At 35.4% G+C, this 24,911-nt stretch overlaps 2 protein-coding genes across 7 annotated transcripts; both read left to right on the top strand.

The window, feature by feature from the left end:
* The first annotated feature begins 923 nt into the window (after nucleotides 1–923).
* On the top strand, nucleotides 924–3,063 carry LOC109181428 (putative SWI/SNF-related matrix-associated actin-dependent regulator of chromatin subfamily A member 3-like 3). 2 transcript variants are annotated; one of them, XR_002054193.1, is made up of 6 exons: nucleotides 924–1,005; nucleotides 1,292–1,371; nucleotides 1,520–1,627; nucleotides 1,720–1,857; nucleotides 1,934–2,102; nucleotides 2,201–2,325. XR_002054193.1 is itself a non-coding variant. In XM_019331194.1 (5 exons), the coding sequence occupies exons 2-5, from the start codon at nucleotides 2,013–2,015 to the stop codon at nucleotides 3,025–3,027; spliced, it is 486 nt and encodes a 161-aa protein (XP_019186739.1). In that variant the 5' UTR covers nucleotides 1,721–1,857; nucleotides 1,934–2,012; the 3' UTR covers nucleotides 3,028–3,063. The 2 variants fall into 2 exon arrangements, 1 of the variants encoding a protein (XP_019186739.1); XM_019331194.1 differs by lacking the exons at nucleotides 924–1,005; nucleotides 1,292–1,371; nucleotides 1,520–1,627; nucleotides 2,201–2,325 and adding exons at nucleotides 2,399–2,599; nucleotides 2,746–2,813; nucleotides 2,901–3,063 and having other exon boundaries at nucleotides 1,721–1,857.
* A 3,698-nt stretch (nucleotides 3,064–6,761) lies between these two features.
* LOC109181424 (zinc finger BED domain-containing protein RICESLEEPER 2-like) lies at nucleotides 6,762–23,289 on the top strand. 5 transcript variants are annotated; one of them, XM_019331186.1, is made up of 27 exons: nucleotides 6,762–6,930; nucleotides 7,011–7,103; nucleotides 7,186–7,388; nucleotides 7,499–7,595; nucleotides 7,703–7,719; nucleotides 7,830–7,926; nucleotides 8,026–8,130; nucleotides 8,237–8,328; nucleotides 8,396–8,574; nucleotides 8,702–8,822; nucleotides 8,938–9,008; nucleotides 9,157–9,232; nucleotides 9,765–9,843; nucleotides 9,983–10,061; nucleotides 10,369–10,526; nucleotides 10,636–10,730; nucleotides 10,871–10,934; nucleotides 11,021–11,389; nucleotides 17,815–18,067; nucleotides 18,288–18,375; nucleotides 18,486–18,606; nucleotides 19,473–19,771; nucleotides 20,545–20,886; nucleotides 20,971–21,946; nucleotides 22,025–22,762; nucleotides 22,868–22,917; nucleotides 23,043–23,289. In XM_019331186.1, the coding sequence occupies exons 24-25, from the start codon at nucleotides 21,058–21,060 to the stop codon at nucleotides 22,561–22,563; spliced, it is 1,428 nt and encodes a 475-aa protein (XP_019186731.1). In that variant the 5' UTR covers nucleotides 6,762–6,930; nucleotides 7,011–7,103; nucleotides 7,186–7,388; nucleotides 7,499–7,595; nucleotides 7,703–7,719; nucleotides 7,830–7,926; nucleotides 8,026–8,130; nucleotides 8,237–8,328; nucleotides 8,396–8,574; nucleotides 8,702–8,822; nucleotides 8,938–9,008; nucleotides 9,157–9,232; nucleotides 9,765–9,843; nucleotides 9,983–10,061; nucleotides 10,369–10,526; nucleotides 10,636–10,730; nucleotides 10,871–10,934; nucleotides 11,021–11,389; nucleotides 17,815–18,067; nucleotides 18,288–18,375; nucleotides 18,486–18,606; nucleotides 19,473–19,771; nucleotides 20,545–20,886; nucleotides 20,971–21,057; the 3' UTR covers nucleotides 22,564–22,762; nucleotides 22,868–22,917; nucleotides 23,043–23,289. The 5 variants fall into 5 exon arrangements, with proteins under 5 accessions (XP_019186731.1, XP_019186732.1, XP_019186730.1 ...); XM_019331187.1 differs by having other exon boundaries at nucleotides 7,011–7,388; nucleotides 8,258–8,321; XM_019331185.1 differs by having other exon boundaries at nucleotides 7,011–7,388; nucleotides 8,237–8,321.
* Nucleotides 23,290–24,911: the final 1,622 nt, after the last annotated feature.

Below are 24,911 nucleotides of genomic sequence, written 5' to 3'. Positions count from 1 at the left end.
CGCTGACTTTTAACATTCGATCTGGTTCTGGAGGTTCAGCGGTTGGTCGTGAATAGAGACCCCAAATTCACCAACTTTGTGGAGCTGAGAGTGTTAGAACTTTTTTTTTTTTTCACAAATCGTTCTATTGCCTCATGTGAAACTTTTCATGCAATGATAAGATCTGTGCTGTGTTTTCTATTCCTTTCAAAGTTAAGAGGCCATTGATTCCTTAAACTGTACTGCCAAAGATGCTCTGATTGAATACTGACTCTGTTGATTGTGGTTAAGAGCGGAATGTGAAGGGGGAAATAGTTAATTGTTTCTCACCTGCTAGTTCTCTTCCACAGTTCTACTAACTAATCCAAGAAGGAGATGAGATAAAATATACTGTTAATCCCCGAGGGTGTCGTTTTGAAGACACTTTTACAGACTATGAGAGTGAATTCTTTGGTCCTGCGGGATTGTAATGGCGTGTAGTTGATGTTTTACTTGTCAGTTCCAAGCACACAAGATAATCTACAGGCAGCTGGGTTATTTTTCTCGCTCTGTGTTGATATGACGGACAACGAGTTGGCTTATTTGGAGTGCATCCACTTGTTTGTGGAGATACTGGATCACTTCTTTAGTAATGTCTGCGAGTTAGATTTGGTTTTTAACTTTCACAAGGTATGATTTGTCAGTCTTTCTCATTGTGAATCTCTGTATTTTATTTTACTTCTAGTGTATTTACCTTGTGTATGCTGCATTGTTTTCCTATGAAGGTATATCTAATCTTAGATGAATTCGTTCTCGCTGGGGAGCTCCAAGAAACAAGTAAGAAGGTGAGAGTAATCGCAAGAAGAAGGATTTTTCTCGCGCCTTATCCTTGTTCTGGTGAAATGTACTTTGCATAGATTTTGCAGAAAAAAATGGATGTTTGATTTCTTCTGGAACTGCAGGCTATCATAGAGAGGTTGAATGAATTGGAGAAGTTAGAGTAAAGATTGATGATCCATGATGGCCAACCTTCATCCATATTCCAAAGTATGCACCTTTTTCATTTGCTCCCCTTTGATCTTTCTGAACATTTAGGATTATGCCTGCTTCTGTTTGAGACTTTGAATCTCTAGAATTTCTTTCGATTTTACGCGTAAAGAAGATGGATTGAGTGTTCATGTCATAGGATTGAAGAAGACATTGTGATTGCTGGGTCATTTCCTCCCCCTATTCATGATTCAGTTTGCTTCTGAACTTTAGATAGAGAGTGCTTTCATGTGAGAGTGCTTTATATCCAGTGCCTTCAATGCTCATGCTTTGGGAGCTTTAGCAGAGGTTGCTGGACCTGGTCTTGATGCCCCCATTGGTACCATCCTTCCTGCTTTACTCACTGCAATGGGCTATACTGATATGGTAGGAGCCTAATTTTTATGCCATAATGCCATTTACTTGGTTTCGTCTTTCACATCATTTAAATTTGAGTCATTGCTTAAGTTGATTTGTGTTTTTTTTTCATTGCATAATTTGCATGTGTCATGCTTTCACCTTGAAAATATCGGAGGTTCAAAGTCTCGCCAAGAAAGCAGCAGAAACTGTTGTCACTGTAATTGAAGAGGAAGGTATCAAGTCTTCGCTGTCGGGGCTTCTCAAAGGAGTTGGAGATATTCAGGCATGATTTATTGTTTTGAATAATGATAATGTGACTTTCTTTTCTTTGTTTTGCATTTTTAGCTAACACTATTTGAGTTTTATTCTTTTCAGGATTCAGTCAGACAAAGTTCTGCATACTTTATTGGATATTTATTCAAAACCAGTGATCTATATCTTGTTGTTGAGGCTCCAAATGTGATATCCATCCTGATTATTTTACTAAGTGATTCAGATTCAGCTACCGTGAAGGTTATTTTGATTCATTGTATGACATTTATACAATGCACTTCAATGTACTAGTTTATCTTACCATGCTCTTTTACAGGTTGCTTGGGAAGCATTGTCTAGTGTGATAAGTTCAGTTCCTGAAGAAGTTCTTCCTTCATATATAAAGTTGGTTCGTGATGTATAGAAACATGCCGGGAGGACCAGTTCTAATACCTGGTTTTTGCCTCTGGAAAGCTCTTCAACCTGTGCTTCCTATTTTCCTCCAGGTATTCCTGCTTATCTTTTGTTTGTGAACTTAATGTTTACATTGAAAGAATCTCTTCATTTGTATACCAAATTTTCTAATATTTAATAATTATCGCAGAGAAATCCTTCCAAGAATTATTATATGTAAGAAACTAAGTATAATCTATTAATCATACATAAAGATTGTTTTTATTATTGCTGTTGTCGTTTTTGGAATCTGTTTCACATTATTACAAGCATTGGCCACAAGTATTAAGAATGCAACATTGTTGAGCTTTGATTGCATGGTTATGTGAATTTCCTTTATTATCTGTAGGGTCTTACAAGTGGATCTGCTGAATTAAGAAAGCAATCCGCTTTGGGCCTTGCAGATCTTAGCATATTCCATGAAGTTGATTGGAATCGAATTGTAGTGGATGAAGCAGACACCATAAAATCCTGGAGAACTATGAGTGCTAGGGCTGCATTCACATTGTCTGCACATTGCAGGTGGTGTCTCACTGGTACTCCACTTCAGGTATGTTTCCTCATCAAAGTCCCCATTTATCATATTTCCTAAAAAGATGAGGCTTTCATAGGACCGTCTCATTTGAGAATGTGATACTTTTTAGACTGTTCTCGAAATCTGGTTTATGTTAATGATGTCCTCACTAATTGCTGCAGAATAATTTGCCAGATCTTTACAGCCTTCTGTGTTTCTTGCATGTTGAGCCATGGTGCAATTGGGCATGGTATGTCTTATATATTACTATAACTGTATATATACATGCTAATAAGTTTAACTGAACTAGATTATTTAAATGTTTGCTATCTTTTAGGTGGAATAAGTTAATACAGAGACCTTATGAGAATGGTGATCAGAGAGCATTGAAACTGATCAAGGCAATTCTTAGGCCATTAATGCTTAGGAGAACAAAGGAAACGAAGGACAAGGAAGGGAGGTAGTTCATTGTCTCGTTTTCTTGAAAACTCAAAGTTTACTTGAGAGGCAAAGCCTTGAATTAGGCCAATTCTTATCCTGCCACCAACTTACATCCAAGTCATTGAGTGTGAACAGTCGGAAGCAGAGCGCGATTTCTATGATGCCCTCTACAAGAAATGTAAAGTAAGATTTGCAGCCCCAGCAAGTAACAGCATTTTCAAGGGTTCTTTCAGATTATTCAGACATGTGGTTCGAAATCTGATATGCATTTTTGGGACTGGGAACTAACAGTTTCTTGTCGATGAACCAGGTCCAGAAGCTGCAAAGGCAAGGAAGCTAAAGATGAGGTTGAGATGGATGGATTTCAAAGTGATGATGATGACGATGAGTCTGATAGAGAAATGGCAGATGATGATGAGGATGGAGATGAAGCTATGATCAGAGGATAAGCAGAAAGGTTAGTATGCATTTTTATGTCTTGCATTTCATTTGTGGACATTAATTTCTGAATCTAATACATGTTGAAAATCTCTATTTCAGATTTATGTTCGAGAACGAGCAGCCCCATTTATTTCAATGGCAGAAATGATGAGGAAGTTTGAATCTAGTACAAGTCAGATGTCAATTCCACACATGAATTGTTCCATGTCACATGTAAATACAAATAACTTGCTTAAAAGTTTTATTGTTTTTCTAGTACGTTTTCTTTAAAAATTTGAACTATTTTTCAGGATGGATTCTGCCCTTGATGTCATTGCCATCAATGACACCGGAGGTGTCAAGCAGGCCTCACACCTTCTCAAATATGACTCCACGCTTGGCATCTTCGACGCCGACGTCAATCCCGTCGGCGACAATGCCATCTCCGTCGACGGCAAGGTCATCAATATCCCGCAATCCCATCAACATCCCGGCAAGGTAATATTTAATCATATTTTATTATTTTAATTTCTATGCAGTGTTTTCTTCAATCCAGTTGACATTATATTTGAATATAATATTCTTTATATAACTGATCAGGTTGAAGTGAAGGCTATGTGGGAGGTTGACAGGTAAATCACCTTCTGTCAATAATGCTGTTGGTTTAATGAATCTGAACTTCTTTGTGGTGATCATGGTAATAATGGTAGTAATCTTAGATGTTTACTGTATACAACCATTGTCTGTTATTGAAAATATAGTCTACAAGTGTGAACATTCCTGTGGCTACTTAACAGTTAGGGAGCAAGTCTTAAATGTGTGGTCCTGCATACATACGTCATTGCATAGCATATAATATTTTAGGGCTGTTAACAAGTAGTAGAATGTTGATGTTCTTTTACTTTTGGGATGTAGGATTTTTGTCTCCAATTTTCGTGCATTCTTCTTTTTTGGTTTGCATTTGAAAATATAGTCATACGAGTGTGAACATTTGTTAAGTGTTTGCAGAGTAATACAAGGTTAAGGTTAGATTCTAATACTTATGGTTTTTCGGTTCATCTTGAGACTTGTTTATTATGTTTGGTTCGGTACTACGATGTATAATCCTATCTCATGCTATGCAAGTTGTTTGCAGGACTGTTCGATCTAGTGCTCTTGCCCTTGGTAAACTAAGTGCACTCACAACTAGGATTGATCCTTTGGTTGGTGATCTTTTATCTGCTTTGCAGGTGACGTACTTCATCTTATGTTTCTTTTTTTGTTTCTTTTCTTTGGTTTTAACTTTCAAAATCTAATATTGTGGTGATATGCGCAGCAGGCTTCAGATATTGGAATTGGTGAGGCTATTTTGACCGCTTTGAAAGGAGTGATCAAACATGCTGCCAAAAGTGTGAGCAGTGCTTCTAGAACACTTGTAGTTACATAGTTTCTCTCTATCATTCAAATAAAAAAAAAGTACTCTGTGTTTGTGGGCTTCTTTTCCTGTGAAATTACTTCTAAATTTGTTTCTTATTGACAGATTGTTGATGCTCTTTACTATAACCCTTCATTTACGCTGAGCATACTGCAAAAGCTTGGTGTTGCTACAGAGATCTTCAATCTTTGGTTCCATATGCTACAACAAACTAAAAAAAGTGGAGCTCGGGCTAATTCTAAAAGGTAGCAATATGTTGGTCTTGTAGTTCTTGTGGAGAGATGTAAAAGGCATAAGAAAAACAAAGCTAAGAGAAGTGGTGGTTTCTAATTCTTGCCATGTTGGTATTGCAGGGAGCATGAGAAGAAGGTTTGCTGCTTGGGCTTGACGTCATTGCTGAGTCTTCCTGCTGATCAAATGCATGCAGCTGCCTTTGAGGGCATTTTTTTAAGGCCATTCTTGACCTCCTTGTATGCAAGCAAGGAGCAACTTGCTGGTAAGTAACCATTTTATTTTATTTTTTTTATTCTATGTTTTTCCCATACTGGTTTTTCTATTTGTTTCATTTGCACTTTAGATGGTATATTCTGATTATTCTCTTAATGTTTGATATCATTTTCTACCTTCTATATCTTCAGAAGCTGCAAAGGGAGAGGAAGCTGAAGATGAGGCTGAGATGGATGGATTTCGAAGTGATGACGATGACGATGAGTCTGATAGAGAAATGGCAGATGATGACAAGGATGGAGATGAAGCTGACAGCCTAAAGCTCCAAAAGTTGGCAGCAAAGGTAACAGAATTAAGAGACAGATTGTATCATACCCATCTAAGCATCTTGTTCCTGCTTGTTTTCTGTTCATTTCCTTTGTGAAATTAACATCCATCTCTATATGCTGTAACTTTGTGGTTTTCAGGGTGGGTGGGTCTGTTATCTGAATTTCCTGCCTGTTCTTGATTATTTTGTGTCCTAAATTCTTTTCTGCCCATCTGTTTTTCCCCACATTTTTGGGTTCTTTTTCCTTTGTCATTTTTAAAATGATTTTCAGAGTTATTTTTTTTAACATTTACATTCTTGATATGATTTTTCTGAGGTTTGTTCAGTCTTATCTTTAATATTTTAACTCAGCATGGACATAAATTATAATTCTATGAGCAGTATACTATTGAGGAAAAGGTGATTGAAGAGCTTATAAGAATCTTGCACTTGATGCTTTGGTTATCCAGCAAGGAAGGCTGGCAGAGCAAAAGGTAAGGTTTCTCTCTTGGTTTTGCTATTTTTGATATATAGCTGTAATCCGTAATAACTAATTTGGATCCTTGGCTTGACTCAGTGCAGCTGTAAGGATGAGCTACTGCAGATGGTGAGATTTGGTGCTGAGATGGTTTTCAGTTCCAAGGATAGCACAATCACAGATGATGATATAGATAGGATCATTGCTGAAGGAGAAGAGGCTACAGCTGAACTTAATGTCAAGATGAAGAAGTTTACAGAAGATGCCCCCCCCCCCCCCCCCCCCCCCCCCCCCCCCCCCCCTCTAGGGTATTCTAGATCTCATTTTATGCAGCTGCTGATATTTTTGACTTTAATGATGAAAAGGTTAGTTGGTCTATGATCTTTTGTTTTTTTGAGGTTCTTTTTCTGATGCGGCCATTTCTGATATTTACTTGTTGCCGATGAAGAATGATAATAAGGTTGATTTTAAGAAGATTGAGCAAAAGCGCAAGTATGCTAATTGCCAGCTGACTAATAACATTATCTTTAAGAAGATTTCAAAATTTTCCTTCTTCCTCTTTTCGCCTTTCTCCTCATTTCATAATCTACTACTCTAACTCTATTTTTCTTTTCCTTTTCGTTCTAATATAACATTTATCAATTTCTTTCTTTTTATTCTATCCCCCCTTTCTCTCATCTTAATTTTCTTCTTCTCTTTCCCATCTTCCTTATTCGTTTCTCTCTTTCTTTCCTTCTTTTTCCTGCATGTTCTCCATCCTTTCTCACAAACCCACTCTAATTCCCATCCCTTCTCGTTTTTTCTTTGTTGACCTTCTCACTCTCTCTCAAGAACTGACTCACGACGGGGAAGCCAATTTGGTATGTTTTGCTCCATCTGCATAGTATTCTACTATTGTTTTGGGGGTTATGATTCTTATTACATTTTGCTAACTTCTCAGGGATCTGGTGACAAGCAGTCGGCTGCTCACGGTTCTATTTCTGCTGTAATATCAGTTCTCAAGGATCCTGTAAGAAGCTGTCCTCACTTCAAGGTTTGCTCCACTCTGTGAATATCAACTTCGTTTATACTATTTGGTTTGCCTCAATTAAGTTTCATTGACAAAGCCAACTTAGTTTCACTGACTTCTGAGATTATTTAACGGGAGCATGCACCCCTCAGCCACCAAAAATAACTTCTCAGTTAACAGCCCAACAAACCGATGCTAAGAAGCACCAGACAGCTAAAGAAAGTAGCAAGTATGATCAGGAACCCCTATGCATTGAAGTCAGCAACCCAATCACAAGTGATAAGCATTTAATCCAGCTAGTGCATGAAGGTAGATATCTTTCTTTTACTTCCCATATTTGTCTTGTTTTGTTCTATATCTCTTTATTTTCGTGAGCTGGAATCTGTGTAATATGTTTCTTATCAATTATTGATTCACAGGAATGCAAATATTAAAATTACATCTGAAGCTCCAAATTTTGCTCAAGAAAATCAAGCTATAAAGAGGCAAAAACTTGAAGAGGGGAAAGCTAGACAGGTGGGTCATTTATTGACTAAAATTTTTTACCTTATTAAGTGTATCATTTCTCACATATTTTTAATCTGATCTCCTCAATTTGTTCTCACTTTTGCTTGGATTCTTAGCATCAAACCCCAAGAAGGTAGATATCTTTCTTTTACTTCCCATAGTTGCATTGTTTTGTTCTATACCTCTTTATTTTGGTGAGTTGAAATCTGTGTAATATGTTTCATATCAATTATTGATTCACAGGAACGCAAATATTAAAATTACATCTGAAACTCCAAATTTTGCTCAAGAAAATCAAGCTATAAAGAGGCAAAAACTTGAAGAGGGGAAAGGTAGACAGGTGGGTCATTTATTGACTAAAATTTTTTACCTTGTTAGGTGTTCTATTTTCCACATATTTTTAATCTGATCTCCTCAATTTGTTCTAACTTTTGCTTAGATCCTTAGCATCGAACCCCAAACTTTGCTCCATAAAACAAGACCTGGGAAATCTACCAGCGACTTGTACACTTCAACTGCTAAAACACGTACAGAAGACAGAAAGGTTAATATGCACTTTTAAGTCTTGCATTTCATTTATGGACATTAATTTTCTGAATTTAATACATGGTGAAAATCTCTATTTCATATTTATGTTCGTGAACCAGCAGCCCCATTTATTTCAATGGCAGAAATGATGAAGAAGTTCGAATCTAGTACAAGGGAGATGTCAATGCCATGCATGAATTGTTCCAGGTCACATGTAACTTGCTTAAAAGTTTTATTATTTTTCTAGTATGTTTTCTTTAAAAATTTGAACTATTTTTCAGGATGGTATGGCTAGATCAGTGCAGAGGAAGCCTAAGATTGCACTGACAAGGCCTAAGGAACCTGAACTTGAAACAGCTCAACGTTACTGTCCAGTAAAACTTAAGAGCTCAGCTGTGAGTTGGAAGAAGAAATGATGGCAAAAATTCCCAAGTTCAAGGCTCGCCGTTTAAATTAGAAGGTGCCTCCACTTTAAGTGACCGCATTATTTTCCTGAGTTTATACATCTTGCCTTAGTTTAGGAGACTGCTTTATTATTCATGTGCCTCTTTGTTTACTCCATGTGTTAATTTCCCTTTTGTTGAAAGTGTTCTTTATTGCAGCTTGGAAACCTTTCCCTTCTCCCTCGGATCCATTTCAGCTTATCCCGATAATGGATGTTGCCGTCGATGGGAAGAAAACTCTGGCTGGTATTCACGGATTGACAGCGTGCGTTTTCTTTCTTATGTTTTATTTTGGTCTTTTTCTCCCTCCCTCTGCGTGCTTGTATATAATATGTTATAGAGTTTTTCCCTGCTAAAGTCTCCTATTTTCTTTTTAGCAGCTACGTTGACGTCTACTGAAAATCAATGCCAAGATATTCCATTCATATAATTCAACAGTGTTCTGCAATAGGTATTAATAATCTCATCCTTCCTTATCTTTCAATCTCTTATTCGTGTTGTTATTTTTATGCTTTCTACCCCTTTTCCTCATCTACACTCCCTTCTCATTTGTACGTGTTTATCTTTCTCATGGTGTGAGGTGTTATTCTTGCTTGCAGTGGAGTATTCTCCATCGATAATTGGAAGGGATGTTTCCATGGCATTTTCAGGGAATTCATTCTTTTCACACAAATGGTATAACCAGCCTGTCACAGTATGTGAAGCCACTATTACTAACTGATTTTTTTAAAATGCTTTTTATTGGAGAGATGGTTAATTTATTAATTTCAGCTTTGTGTTTGCCTTTGTGAATTTGTCTCTGTTCTTTTATGCTTTGATATAAATCTTGAATGCCTGTATATATAGGATTTCAATATTGGTCTGATTCTTAAATCTGTAATATGGGTGGAATTTGCATAATAAGCCTTAACTTTTTAGCCATGTATAAGGATTGTTGATAGGAAGAAGAGACTCCTGACGGGGAAGCCAATTTGGCTTGTTTTGCTCCATCTGCATTGTATTCTACTGTTGTTTTCGGGGTTATGATTCTGATTACATTTCGCTAATTTCTCAGGGATTTGGTGACAAGCAGTCAGCTGATTTAGATTTGATATTGTTCCTTTTCTTTCTTATGTTTAATTTTGATTTTTTTTCCCTTCACTCTGTGTGCTTGTATATAATATGTTATGGAGTTTTTCTCTGCTAAAGTCTCTTGTTTTCTTTGTAGCGGCTATGTTGACCAACGGCTACTGAAAATATCAATTGCAACCTTGGTGGTGGCTTCGTCTCTTCTCACTATGGATCTGGTATTTACTGCTTTAGATTTGAGAGTGTGCCTTTTCTTTCTTATGTTTAATTTTGATCTTTTTTTCCCTTCACTCTGTGCGCTTGTATATAATATGTTATGGAATTTTTCTCTACTTAAGTCTCCTGTTTACTTTGTAGTGGCTATGTTGACCAACGGCTACTGAAAATATCAGTTGCAACCTGGGTGGTGGTTTCGTCTCTTCTCTCTATGGATCTGGTATTCACTGATTGAGATTTGAGAGTGTGCCTTTTCTTTGTTATTGAGATTGTTATGGAGTTTTTCTCTACTAAAGTCTCCTGTTTTCCTAACTGATTTATTTGAAAAGCTTTTTAATGGAGAGACGGTTATTTTATTAATTTCAGCTTTGTGTTGTCTCTTCTGTTCTTTTATGCTTTGAAATAAATCTTGAATGCCTGTATATATAGGATTTCACAATTGGTCTGATTCTGAATTCTATAATATGGGCACCAATGCACTGGAATTTGCATAATAAGCCATAACTTTTGAGCCATGTTGTTGATAGGAAGAAGTTACTCCTGACGGGGAAGCCTAACGAACAGATGCTAATTGTTAAGAAACACCAGACAGCTAAACAATAGCAAGTATGATCTCAAACCCCTCTGCATTGAAGTCAAAATCTGAATCAAAAGTGAAAAGCATTAATCCAGCTAGTGCAAGAAGGTAGATATCTCTCTTTTAGTTTCCATATTTGTCTAGTTTTGTTCTATATCTCTTTATCTTTTGTGCTGGAATCTGTGTAATATGTTTCTTATCAATTATTGATTCACAGGAATACATATGAAAATTACATCTGAAATTTCAAATTCTGCTCAAGAAAATCAAGCTATAAAGAGGCAAAAACTTGAAGAGGGGAAAGCTAAACAGGTGAGTCATTTATTGACTAAAAATTTTTACCTTATTAAGTGTATCATTTTTCACATATTTTTATTATGATCTCCTCAATTTGTTCTCACTTTTTCTGATGTCTTTAACATCAAACCCCAAACTTTGCTCCATAAAACAAGACCTGGGAAATCTACCAGCAACTTGTACACTTCAACTGCTAAAACACGTACAGAAGACAGAAAGGTTAGTATGCATTTTTATGTCTTGCACATTTCATTTATGGACATTAATTTCTGAATCTAAAACGTGGTGAAAATTTTCTATTTCAGATTTGTGTTCGTGAACCAGCAGCCCCATTTATTTCAATGGCAGAAATGATAAAGAAGTTCAAATCTAGTACAAGGGAGATGTCAATGCCATGCTTGAATTGTTCCATGTCACATATAAATACAAATAACTTGCTTAAAAGTTCTATTAATTTTCTAGTACATTTTCTTTAAAAATTTAAACTATTTTTCAGGATGGTATGGCTGGAATCAGTGCAGAGGAATCCTAAGCTTACACTGACAAGGCCCAAGGAACCTGAACTAGAAACAGCTCAACGTTACCGTCCAGTAAAACTTAAGAGCTCAGCTGAGTTGGAATAAGAAATGATGGCAAAATTCCCCAAGTTTAAGGCTCGCCCTCTAAATAAGAAGGTACCTCCATTTTGAGCTATTTTCCTGAGTGTATACATATATTGCCTTAGTTTAAGAATCTGCTTTAGTATTCATGTGCTTTTTGTTTATTCCATGTCTTAATTTCACTTTTGTTTAGAGTGTTCTTTATTGCCGCTTCGAAACCTTTCCCTTCTCCCTCAGAACCTTTTCAGCTTATTCCATCTCTTATTCCGTCTTGTTATTTTTTTCTGCTTTTTATCCCTCATACTTCCCTTCTCATCTGTGCGTGTTTATCTTTCTCTTTTTTCCTTTTTTCTTCATTGTTTGTTTTATTCGTTGTCTTCTACTTCAAAATTTTCATTATTCCTCATTTCGCCTTTCTCCTCATTTCATAATCTACTACTCTAACTCTCTTTTTCTTCTCCTTTTCGTTCTAATATTTATCATGTTCTTTCTTTTTATTCTATCCCCCCTTTTTTTGTTCTTAATTTTCTTCTCTTTCCCATCTTCCTTAATCGTTTCTCTCTTTCTTTCCTTTTTTTTTTTTCCTTCATGTTCTCCATCCTTTCTTACTCTCACCCACTCTAATTCCCATCCCTTCTCGTTTTTTCTTTGTTGACCTTCTCCCTCTCTTTCTATCTTTGTCTATATATATATATATATATATATATATATATATATATATATATATATATATCCTTCTCCATCCTTTCCTAAAATAATTCTCATACTTCTTTTCCCTTCCTCTCATGTTCTCATAATTTTTATAATTCTCTCTTTCTATTATTATCCTCGTCACCTTTCTTTATCTTCTTTTAGGTCATTCCTTAATTGTTATCTATTCATCCTTTTCATCCCTATTTTTTCCTTCCACCTATCTTCCCATTCCATTTTTCTTTATCTACACTTTCTTCTTCTCATCTTTCTCTTTTTTATTATGCATTATTCTCTATGTCTTCCTTCTTTTTTCTTCTTTTCCTTATATTTTTTCTTCTTTTTGTTTTCCCCTTCTATTTTTACACCTTTTCCCCTTTTATATTAATTTTTATCCTCTCCTTCTTTCCCATTCTCCAAAGTCTCTTCGTCTTTTTATTAATCCTCCCTTTCCTTCTCTCCTTCCATCTCTTATTTGCCTTGTTATTTTTCAGCTTTCTACCTCTTGTCCAAATCTAAATTCCCTTATAGTTGTGCATGTTTATCTTTCTCATAGTGTGAGGTATTATTTTTCTCCATCTTGTCCCCGTATTCATTCTCTTTCTTCATTTGTCTTCATGTTCTTCATCCTTTCTTAAAATAATTCTCATACTTTTTTTCCCTTCATTACTCTTATAATAATTCTTTTTATTATTATTCTCATCCTCCTTTATCTTCTTTTTGTTCATTCTTTATTAATCTTCCCATCTTTTTCATCATTTCACCCCTATTTTTCTTCCTTCCACCTATCTTCCATTTCATTCTTCCATTTCATTCTTCTTTGTCTACTACTATTTTTTCTTCTTCTTTTTCTCTTTTTCACCTATCTTTCTCTCCATTTTGACACTCATTCTTCATTTTCCATATTCCTTCAACTTCTCTTTTTATGTCTTTTTCTTCCTATATTTCTTATTGCTCTTTCTCCTCGTTTTTTTTAACCTACTGCTGCTCTCTTTTTCTTCTCCTCCTTGTCCTTGTATTAATTTTCTTTCTTACTTCTTTATCTTCTTCCTTTTCTTCTTCTTCTTCTCTTTCTCATCTTCCTCTCATTTTCTTCTTTTTTTCCCTTCTTTTTCTTTCATGTTCTCCATCCTTTCCTAAAATAATTCTCATACTTCTTTTCCCTTCCTCTCATGTTCTCATAATTTTTGTAATTCTCTCTTTCTATTATTATCTCCGTCACCTTTCTTTATCTTCTTTTAGTTCATTCCTTAATTGTTATCTATTCATCCTTTTAATCCCTATTTTTATCTTCCACCTATCTTCCCATTTCATTTTTCTTTATCTACACTTTCTTCTTCTCATCTTTCTCTTTTTTATTAGGCATTATTCTCTATGTCTTCCTTGTTTTTTCTTCTTTTCCTTATATTTTTTCTTCTTTTTGTTTTCCCCTTCTATTTTTCCACCTTTTCTCCTTTTATCTTTAATTTTTATCCTCTCCTTTCCTTCCTATTCTCCAAAGTCTCTTCGTCTTTTTATTAATCTTCCCTTTCCTTCTCCTTCCATCTCTTATTTGTCTTGTTATTTTTCAGCTTTCTACCTCTTGTCCTCATCCAAATTCCCTTCTAGTTGTGCATGTTTATCTTTCTGGTGTGAGGTATTATTTTTCTCCATCTTGTCCCCGTGTTCATTCTTTATTAATCTTCCCATCTTTTTCATCATTTCACCCCTATTTTTCTTCCTTCCACCTATCTTCCATTTCATTCTTCTTTGTTTACTGCTTTTTTTTCTTCTCCTTTTTCTCTTTTTCACCTATCTTTCTCTCCATTTTGACACTCATTCTTCATTTTCCATATTCCTTCAACTTCTCTTTTTCTGTCTTTTTCTTCTTATTTTTCTTATTGCTCTTTCTCCTCGTTTTTTTAACCTACTGCTGCACTCTTTTTCTTCTCCTCCTTGTCCTTGTATTAATTTTCTTTTCTTACTTCTTTATCTTCTTCCTTTTCTTCTTCTTCTCTTTCTCATCTTCCTCTCATTTTCTTCTTTTTTCCCCTTCTTTTTCTTTCATGTTCTCCATCTTTACCTAAAATAATTCTCATACTTCTTTTCCCTTCCTCTCATGTTCTCATAATTTTTATAATTCTCTCTTTCTATTATTATCCTCGCCACCTTTCTCTATCTTCTTTTAGTTCATTCCTTAATTGTTATCTATTCATCCTTTTCATCCCTATTTTTTCCTTCCATCTATCTTCCCATTTCATTTTTCTTTATCTACACTTTCTTCTTCTCATCTTTCTCTTTTTTATTAGGCATTATTCTCTATGTCTTCCTTCTTTTTTCTTCTTTTTTCCTTATATTTTTTCTTCTTTTTGTTTTCCCTTCTATTTTTCCACCTTTTCCCCTTTTATCTTTAATTTTTATCCTCTTCTTCCCTTCTCATTCTCCAAAGTCTCTTCGTCTTTTTATTAATCTTTCCTTTCTTTCTCCTTCCATTTCTTATTTGTCTTGTTATTTTTCAGCTTTCTACCTCTTGTCCTCATCCAAATTCCCTTCTAGTTGTGCATGTTTATCTTTCTCATGGTGTGAGAGGGGTATTATTTTTCTCCATCTTGTCCCCGTATTCATTCTCTTTCTTCTTTTGTCTTCATGTTCTCCATCCTTTCTTAAAATAATTCTCATACTTTTTTCCCTACATTACTCTTATAATTCTTTTTATTATTATTCTCATCCTCCTTTATCTTCTTTTAGTTCATTCTTTATTAATCTTTTCATCTTTTTCATCATTTCACCCCTGTTTTTCTTTCGTCCACCTATCTTCCATTTCATTCTTCTTGTCTACTACTATTTTTTCTTCTCCTTTTTTCTCTTTTTCGTTCACATTATTGTATATCCTGACTCTTTCTTAATCTTCTCATCTTCTTCATCATTTCACCCCTATTTTTCTTCCTTCCACCTATCTTCCATTTCATTCTTCTTGTCTACTGCTATTTTTTCTTCTCCTTTTTCACTTTTTCGTTCACATTATTGTATATCCTGACTCTTTCTTAATCTTCTCATCTTCTTCATCATTTCACCCCTATTTTTCTTCCTTCCACCTATCTTCCATTTCATTCTTCTTTATCTACTACTATTTTTTCTTCTCCTTTTTTCTCTTTTTCGTTCACATTATTGTATATCCTAACTCTTTCGTATTTTCTTCCTATTTTTTCTTCTTTTCCTTTTCCCCTCTTATTATTCTATATATATTTGATCTTTGATTTTTTTCACCACTTTTCCTTCTCATTCTCCAAATTTTCTTAACTCAAATCATCTTCGTCTTTTTATTTCTCTTCCCCTTCCTTCTCCTTCCATCTCTTATTCCGTCCTGTTATTTTTTTGCTTTTATCTCTCATCTAACTTCTCTTCTCATTTGTGCGTGTTTATCTCTCTTTTCATTTTGACCCTCGTTTCTCTTTCTCTCATTTTTTTTTCTTTTTCTTCATCGTCTCACTTTTCATTATCTTTTACTTCAAAATTTTAATTATTCCTCTTTTCACCTCTCTACCCATTTCTCTTTTTCTTTTCCTTTTTGTTCTAATACATCATATTGTTTCTTTTTATTTTACCCTCCCTTTCTCTCTTCTTAATTTTTATCATCTCTTTTCCTTCTTATTGTCCAAACTCATTTTCTCACTCTCTCGTCTTTTTTTTTTTTCTCTTTCCTTCCTTTCTCCTTTTATCCTCATCCTTTTGCTTTCTCTCTCTTATCCTCATCCACCTTTTTATTTTTCTTCTCTTTATTCTTTTCATTAAAGTGTAATTTTTATCATTTTCTACGTTTTGACCCTTGTTCTTCATTTTTCATATTCCTTTATCTTCTCTTTTCTCCTTTTCTACTGCTACTCTTTTTTTCTTCTCTTTCTTGTTCTCATATTTATTCTCTTTTTTCTTATTATATCCCACCTTTCTCTTCTTCCTTTTCTTCTTATTCTCTTTCTCATCTCACTCACATTTTCTCTCTAATTTTCTTCATTTTTCCCTTCATTTAGTTCATTCCTTATTGTTATCTACTCATCCTTTTCATCATTTCACCCATATTTTTCCTTTTGCCTCCCATTTCATTCTTCTTTATTTCTTTATCATTCCTCTGGATGAGTGCTTTTTGATTCATGAATTTGGACTTCTCTGTGGTAGGTCATGGTAATAACGATAGTAATCTTCGATGTTTACTGTATACAACTATTGTCTGTTGTTTGAATTTCATTGCCTGCCTGTTCTTGATTATTTTGTGTCCTAAATTCTTTTCTGTCCATTTGGTTTTTCCCACATTTTTGGTTTTTTTTTTTAGTTTTTAATATGTTTTTTTGTGTGTTTTTAAGTGTTCTTTATAGTTTTTAAAAATGATTTTCACCGTTTTGAAGTGTTATTTTTAATTTTTAAAATATTTTTCAGTAATGAATTTGAATTAATGCTTTTGGTAGTAATCTTTGATGTTTAGTGTATACCAACCATTCTCTGTTATTGAAAATATAGTCTACGAGTGAACATTCTTGTGACTACTTACCAACTTAATGGTAGTAATCTTTGATTTTCAGTGGTTTGAAGTATTCTTTTTAGTTTTAAAATGCTTTTCAAGTCTTCTTTTTAGATTTAAAAATTATTTTCAAGTGTTCTTTAATTTTAAAAATGATTTTCATGTGTTCTTTAGTTTATAAAAATGATTATATAGTTTTCTCTTTTGTTTAAAAATGATTCTCAATTTTAAAAAAGGATACACCCGAATATGTGCCTAAAGTTGTTGACATTCTTGCTCAATTCTTTGGAGCATGTAATTTTTCTGTTTCATAACCTATGAATTATTGCTTGCCTAAAGTTGTTGACATTCTTGCTCAATTCCTTAGACTTTAGTTGAAAATGTGGAGCGCGATGCTGTACAGAAGGCTCTTATCATAGAGCTGAGAGCAGTTTGTAATATGTAAATCATTCCGTGAGGTGGTTGTGGAGCGGTGGCCAAACCTAGATTTGAGGTTTAGGAGGCGGGCTTGGGTAGGTTTTTAACATATGTAAAAGTCTTCTCCTTCAATAAATACCCAATCACCTTTTTGTGTTTTGGTGTCTGTTCTTTTGTCCAACTCGTGTCAGTGACCTGATAGATACAAGACATATTTAGTGTTTGGCCATTCGCAGAACTTTAATTTTGTGTACCACATTATTTATTTTCCCTCCATTGTAGGGGAAATCTGCATCTTATGTTCTCCACCCCCCCCCCCCACCCCCCCCCCCCCCCCACCCCCCAATCCAAAGCAAAGGAGAAAAATGGCGGCTGAGGTATTCAAGTTCTTAACTTTTTTCCTTTTTTTGCTTTCCTTTTCCCCTATCACCTATAATAGGTTAGATTCTAAAAACACAGCAGATGTGGGAGGGCCTTATACAGAAGACTAATGATGGAGGCTTGGATGTTATTGATACCTATGTGTTCTGCAACCTCCATGAACCTTCACCTGGCAATGTATTACCATAGTTTTCTTGCATATTTTTGTGCTTTTGTTAGTTCTTCATTTCCACCTTTGCCTGAACTAATGTGGTTTATTTTCTTCTTTTTTTTTTTTAGTCTGATTTTGTGTGAGAAATGATTTAGTTAAATTCATAAAGCTAATCCTGTGGGTTATGTGCAAGTTTATATGCAACAAACTGTTCTTTTTTTGTTCTTCTTTAGCCTAACTGATGGCTTTTCCAGAAATATTTGAAGTTTTATGAAAAATATCTTTTGGTCAAAATATGTGTGTTTGTGCATTGACTCCATTGAAATGTTCTGACAAAAGGCTATTCTTTGTTTTGACTTTTTAGAACAGATAAATAATTGCAACGGATTTTATTGCGATTATTTCACCCCAATCAAAATAACAAACCCACATTATGGACCGAGGCATGGAGTGGCTGGTAATTCCTCTATATACCGTTGAGTACTAATGTTTTCACATTTCTGGTATCTTAAGTGAAGTCACTTTCCTCGGAGGCCCAATTCACCATCGACCAGTTGAAGATTTGGCCTTTGAAGTTGCCCAATTCATCCAAAAAGGAGGTTCCTTTGTGAATTATTACATGGTCAGTGACATTTATTAAAGTTTGTCCATTTATTATCTCACTGACCTGTAATAGAATTAGCTCCCTAAAGATGTTAGGCACTGTGTTTGAGAAAATTGTGAATTAATCCTGAACGATAAATTTGGTACAACAATGAATTTTTCTCTGCTACTGTTCTTTACAGAATGAGGACCTTATTCCTGAAATTGCTAACATGTTCTGTTTTCCTTTCTCTCGATAGTATCATGGAGGAACCAATTTTGGAAGTACGGCGGGAGGCCCTTTCCTGACTACCAGCTATGATTATGATGCTCCTATTGATGAATACGGTAAGAGTACTGAGATAATTCCTCTAAGCTTATTTCTTTGAATGCTTGTTTCTATTTGTCACTTTCGATTTTCCATTTTAACTAATCACATTTTCTTCCTTGGTAAATAGGTTTTGCTTAGCCAGCCAAAGTTATGACCATTTGATGGAACTTCATAAGGCGATTAAGTTAAGTGAGAGAGCTTTAGTTAATGCAGATCCGACTGTTACGCCGTTTGAAAACTATGAACAGGTCATTTCTATTTCCAAGTGATTCCTGAGAAAGTGTTGGCTATATGGTAATATGCTTTTTGTCATCAAGTCACCATCTGCACCTACCACCACCACCCCCCCCCCCCCCCCCCCCGTTGCTGGAAAGATGGCACGATAAAATGTTAGCTCTATTTTTTTGCTTCAGCTGTCTATCAAAGAAAAGTTTCTGCTGGGGAACCCTCAGCCAAATTGGTCTGACTTTTGACTTGATAACCACAAGGTTACAAATTCAATTCTTAGCAGGAGCGGCCTGTATTGGCCTTCTTGGTTTGAGTTGGTTAGCTATGGTCAACTTAGACTGGTTTACCCTCAGGCAGTAGTTGCGTGTTTCCCTCGTCACTTTAAAAAAAAAATAAAGTTTCTGCTGATGTAGAGTTAACATGTGTTTTATTCACGTGTTCTAGGCACATGTATTTTATTCGATGTCTGGTGGCTGTGCGTCTTTTCTCGCAAATTTCCATTTGAATTCACCTGCCAGTCTGCCACAGTGACATTCAATCAGAGGCACTATGAACTGCCACCTTGGTCAATTTGTATTCTTTCAGATTGCAAAACTGCTGTCTTTAATTGTTGGCCTTTACTAGGGCTGCAAATGAGCCGAGCGGCTCGCGAGCGGTTAGCGAGCCGCTCGGTCAAAGCTCGGATCGCGCCCGGTCAATTCAAGCACGAGCCGGCTCGTTAGGCAAACGAGCCGAGCTCGAGCTCATATGTTATATGCTCGCGGCTCGTCGAGTTGGCTCGCGAGCCGAGCCATAATTAAATAAATAATATAATATAATATAATATAATATATTAATATATCAAACCCTAAAACAAAAATCCCTAAATTATTCAATTCTCTCGCAGTATAGCCTCTCCGCCGGTCCGCCCTCTCGCTTCTCGCTTCTCTCTAGAGTCGCCGACAAACTCGCCGGCTTCCTCTCGCAGCCACCGCCGGCGACGTTGCAGCTGAACCCAAGTCCACCGCTGCCGCTAGCTCTCAGCTCTCTGCCTCTCTGGACACCCTCAGGCGCGGCTCTCGTGACAGCTGCTTCCGGTTCCCTCTCGCAGCCTCCGACGACGGTCAGGTGACGCAGCAGCCAAGCACCACTCCGCCGCCTCCGACGACGGTCCGGCACTCCGGCAGCTCCTTCTACCACTGTAAGGTAATTAATTTTTTTTAAAAAAAAAAAAAAAATATGATATCTATGTTGCTGAGTTAGCTACAAGAGGCATCAAGAGACTGTTAGAGTGTAATGTGTTTGTGTTGAGTGTTGACTGGTTATTTTGGATTTGGAGTTTATGTATTGTGTTTCTGAGTTATCATTTTATTTTGAATTTGGACTTTAGGCATTGGTTATCTTTGTATGTACTAATCTGTTTGTGAGTTTTGTTGGAGTGTTTATGTAATGTGATTACTGATTACCTTTCTAATTAATCAAAATTAAAGCCTTCCTTGGTAGTGATGCAAAGCAAACAGATGACAGTGGGTTTTGTGTCAGATTCACCTCATCATCATTCTTGAGAGCTGACAAAAAGAAGCTAGTACTAGTATATATAGTAGTATGTTTCTGCTCTATTTTGTGCCTATTAGAGTATGTTTCTGTTTTGTGCCTATTTTGTGCCTATTAGAATATGTTTCTGCTCTATTTTGTGCCTATTAGAGTGCAATTAAGAAAACAGATGAAAGCCTTCCTAAAGTTATGTAGTAGTTTATGAATTTACCAATTTTCCTAAAGTTATGCACTACTTTAAACATGATTTAGAGCCTATGTTTAGAATAGATGTTAATTGTATGTACATTTTGAATTGTCTTTTGTTCACTCACATTCCTTTTATGTTTCATTAATCTTTAAATAGATGTTAATTGCAATTAAAATCCTAACTAAATTTCAAATTAATTAAACAAGTTATTGATTTTATTATTGTTTTCCATTAGTTAATGTCTACCGAGAATTTATCTATCCCGCAAAATCTACCTACTTCAATCAGTATGGTTGGTGAAAGTAATGAAGTGCGACAAACTGAAGGAATTGACTTAGATTTAGGTGATCATGATACACCCCAAAATGAAGATGTAGAACAACAATAAGATTTTCAAACAAACAAGAGGAAAAAAACCTCAAGTGTGTGGGTTGATTTTGAAGTGATCAATGTAGATGGAATAAAGAAGGTAAAGTGCAATCATTGTCATCATCACTTTGCATTGACTAAAACTGGAACGACAACTAGCTACAAGAGGCATCAAGAGAAATGTGTTAAGAGAAAGACAAACTTACAGGTAACTATTTAATTCTCATTAGCTTAAATGTTAGCTAGATGGAAATAAATTTATTGTAATTGACTAATTGTATTGGTTTTGCAGGTGGTTGATCAACAAACTAAGTTGAATTTTTTGCCTAGTGATGGAGTTTCATCTTCTCTTCCGCCATTACATCATGGGAAGTTTGACATGGGAGTAATGAGAGAGTCTGCGGCTCATTGGATCATGATGCATGAGCACCCATTTAACATTTTGGAAGAAGTAGGATTTAACATCATGATGAAACGAGGAATGCCAGAGTGGAGAAAGATTAGTAGAAGCACAAACAAATCAGACTGTTTGAAGGTTTATCAGCTTGAAAAGAAAAAGTTGAAGCACAATCTTGAATCCGTTAGCAAAGTAAGTTTGACAACGGATTGTTGGAAATCAAAAAACCAAAAGATTGAGTACATGGTTGTGACCGGCCATTGGATTGATTCTAGTTGGAAATTACAGAAGAGAGTTTTAAGCTTTATCAATATTCCACCACCGAGGGGAGGTCTGCAAATATGTGATGCTACTATATTTAGGTGCATGAATGATTGGGGAATTGAAAAGAAGGTTTTTACAATTATGGTTGATAATGCTACTAGTAATGATTCTGCAATTCGGTACATGAAGGATACACTTCAAAGATCAAGAAGTTTGGTATGTGGAGGTCGTTTATTTCATGTTCGATGTTGTGCACACATCTTGAACTTGTGTGTTCAAGATGGATTAGAAGAGATTCGACATGTCATTAGGGATGTTAGGGATAGTGTCGAATATGTGAATCGATCGGAGGCAAGGCGTATACAGTTTGCAGATTGTGTGCAGCAATTACAGTTGAAAGATAGAAAATTGATCCGTGATTGTAAAACAAGATGGAATTCGACTTTTGAGATGCTTAGTTGTGCACTCAAGTTTAAAGAAGCTTTTAAGATGTTAAATGATCGTGATCCATTTTTCGACAGTTGTCCATTAGAAGATGATTGGGTTAAAGTTACCAAGGTTTGCTCTATTTTAGAGGCTTTCTGGACAGCTACTCACATTATTTCAGGTTTGTTTCTTTTAACTTGTTTCTTCAAATTTGTTTTAGATTGTGACTTGTGAGTATCTGAATTCAAATTTGTTTCAGGTTGTGAGTACCCTACTTCAAATTTATTTCTTCAAGAAGTTCAGAAAATCAAAGCAGCCTTGGATAGTCATGCAAATGATGAGGATTCCTTCATTAAGGATTTGGTTGGGAAAATGAAAATGAAGTTTGATAAATATTGGGGTGAGTGTAATCTGTTGATGGCTATAGGTGCTGTTTTTGATCCAAGAAAGAAGATGCTTGCTGTTGAGTTTTGTTTTCCTAGACTGTATTCTGATATTGAAGCTAAGGAAAACATTTCAAAAATGAAAGAGATCATCAATACTCTTTATGAAGAGTATGTTGCTGAAGCAATGAACAAAGACATTTCTAAAAATTTAGGTTCTTCTACAACTTTTGGGAGCCAAGTAAGCCGTCAAAGTTCTACATACGATTGGGATGATTTTGATGATTATTGTGCTCAAGTTGAAACTTCAGAGCCTAAGAAATCAGAGTTAGCAGACTATCTTGAAAAAGGCCGTCTTAAGAAAAGTGAGATTGCTGCAGACTTTTCTTGTTTGGATTTGGTGGAAGATGAATAGAATGCACTATCCAATATTGGCAAGAATGGCAGCAGATATCTTAGCTATACCTGTTAGCACGGTGGCTTTAGAAGCAACGTTTAGTGCGGGGACACGAGTAATTGATTCTTATCGTGCATCATTGCTGCCGGAAACAGTACAAGCTTTACTCTGTGGGGGTGATTGGCTTCGACATATACACGGAGTTACCAAAAACAAAGTAAGTTAATTTTTAATTTATATCTTTTATGTTAAATGATGCATTGCCTTTTAAAAATATTTGTTTAATTACATGTTAATTTATCTTTTTTTTTTTTTTTTTCAGAAAGAGAAATCGTATCAAGAAATTTATCTTCCTGTATCCAACCCATGAAAGTAAGTTACACACTTTATCTTCTAGTATCCAACTCATGAGTAACATCTCAATTAAAATCTATATATTGATCATTTACAGCTTTTATATATTTAGTTTAGTGTGTTTAAGATCTAAAGATTTGCAGGTTATGTTAGAATGATTGTTCCTAATCTTTTTTGACGGGGCGTTGTTGCTGGAAAGAGTGAAGATTGAAAAGCATGGCGAGTGTGAAGTTGATGTTAAGTTCTTTAAGTTGTATTGAATTGATGTGAAGTTGATGTTAAGTTCTTTAACTTGTATTGAATTGATGTGAAGTTGTTTAATCTGTTTGTATTTTGTAATGTTGTTGTAGACTTCTACTTTAGCTTTGAAGCTGTAAACTTGTGTGGAGAGCTTTGTTTTGGACTTTGATTTTTTTTTTTTTTTAATGAATTCTGATTTAGCATGTATTAAATAGGTCAAATTGTGCTTGAATTCGAGCACAAGTTCGCGAACTCGAATCCAAGTCGAGCAGCTCGAGCTCGAGCTCGAACAAACGAGCAACTCGAGTTGCTCAACATTGTGACGAGCTCGAGCTCGAGCCCCATTTTCGAGCTCGAGCTCCCCTCTAACAAATCGAGCTCGAGCTACCCAAAGCTCGAGCTCGGCTCGGCTCGTTAGCAGCCCTAGCCTTTACTCACACATCTTAGGTCTTTTATGAGAACAATATCTATTTTCCCTCTATACAGTTGCTATACCTTCCATGTTTGTATCGGGATACTAACATTCTCATTGAAACTTCTAATATCTGATTTTCGTCTCAGAAATAAATGGTTCTGAGAAAGAATGAAGAAATAAACTTTACATATATTGAGTGCTTGTTGTATATGCATTTCACCATCTCGTGGCTCATTATTTTTGGTTTTAAAAATGATTTTTAAAGTATTTCTTTTATTTTTTTAAAATAATTTTCATATATTCTTTTTAGTTTTAAAATGATTTTCAAGCGTTCTTTTTAGTTTTAAAAATGATTTTCAAGTGTGCTCTCTAGTTTTAAAAATGGTTTTCAAGTGTGCTATCGTTTAAAAATGATTTTCAAGTATTCTTTTTGTTTTAAAAATGATTTTTAAGTGTTCTCTAGTTTAGCAAAGATTTTCAAGTATTTTTTTAAAATGATTTTCAAGTGTTCTCTTGTTTAAAAATGATTTTAAAGTGTGGTCTTTACTCTTTAGTATAAAAAAGATTTTGAAGTGTTCTTTAGTTTTAAAAATGATTTTCAATTTTAAAAAATGACACACCAGAATATGTGCCTAAAGTTGTTGATATTCTTGCTCAATTCCTTGGAGCAGGTAATTTTCTGTTTCATAACCTATGAATTATTGCTTGCCTAAAGATGATGTTCTTGCTCAATGTACATTAATACCTCTATTCTTGTTCACTTTGACTTGCTTTGCCTCTCAATGCAAGGGTTTGTCTAGAAAATTGTCCAAATGATGAAGAATGAAAGGCTGTTTCAGTCACGGGGTGATCCCATCATTCTCTCTCAGGTAAGGTTTCCATATTTAGCGTAATTTGATTGCTACCAAATTTACATTTCCGGGATTAATAGGATGGGATAAACATCATTCTCTCTCTGGTAAGGTTTCCATATTTAGAGTAATTTGGTTGCTACCAAATTTACATTCCCGGGATTTAATAGGATGGGATAAAATGATAAATGTCAAGAATTCTTTTAACAAACCCCTGTGGATTCTAGATTGAGCTAGGGAATGCAGAGAGAGATCTTGACAGAGCAAATTATGATGTTCTTTAACATATAGTTCAGTCATTATAAACAATTTGGAACCGTGTCCACCTTGCAAGGTGGACTCGGTTCCACAGCATAACGATTGTCTTGACAGAGATAAGATATTAAGCAATCGTTATATCCTACACCACGGCGTGCGTAGCACTGTGCGCCGCACGCCTCTCAAAACGACGTCGTTTTGGGATGCGCGGTAGGAAGTTGCTGTGATTATGTGTATTTGTTCACACA

Source organism: Ipomoea nil, unplaced genomic scaffold, assembly GCF_001879475.1.
Source record: "Ipomoea nil cultivar Tokyo-kokei standard unplaced genomic scaffold, Asagao_1.1 scaffold1043, whole genome shotgun sequence".
Classification (NCBI taxonomy): Eukaryota; Viridiplantae; Streptophyta; class Magnoliopsida; order Solanales; family Convolvulaceae; genus Ipomoea; species Ipomoea nil.
The sequence above is the reverse complement of the archived record's forward strand: the minus strand, read 5'-3'. Positions and strand labels throughout refer to the sequence as shown.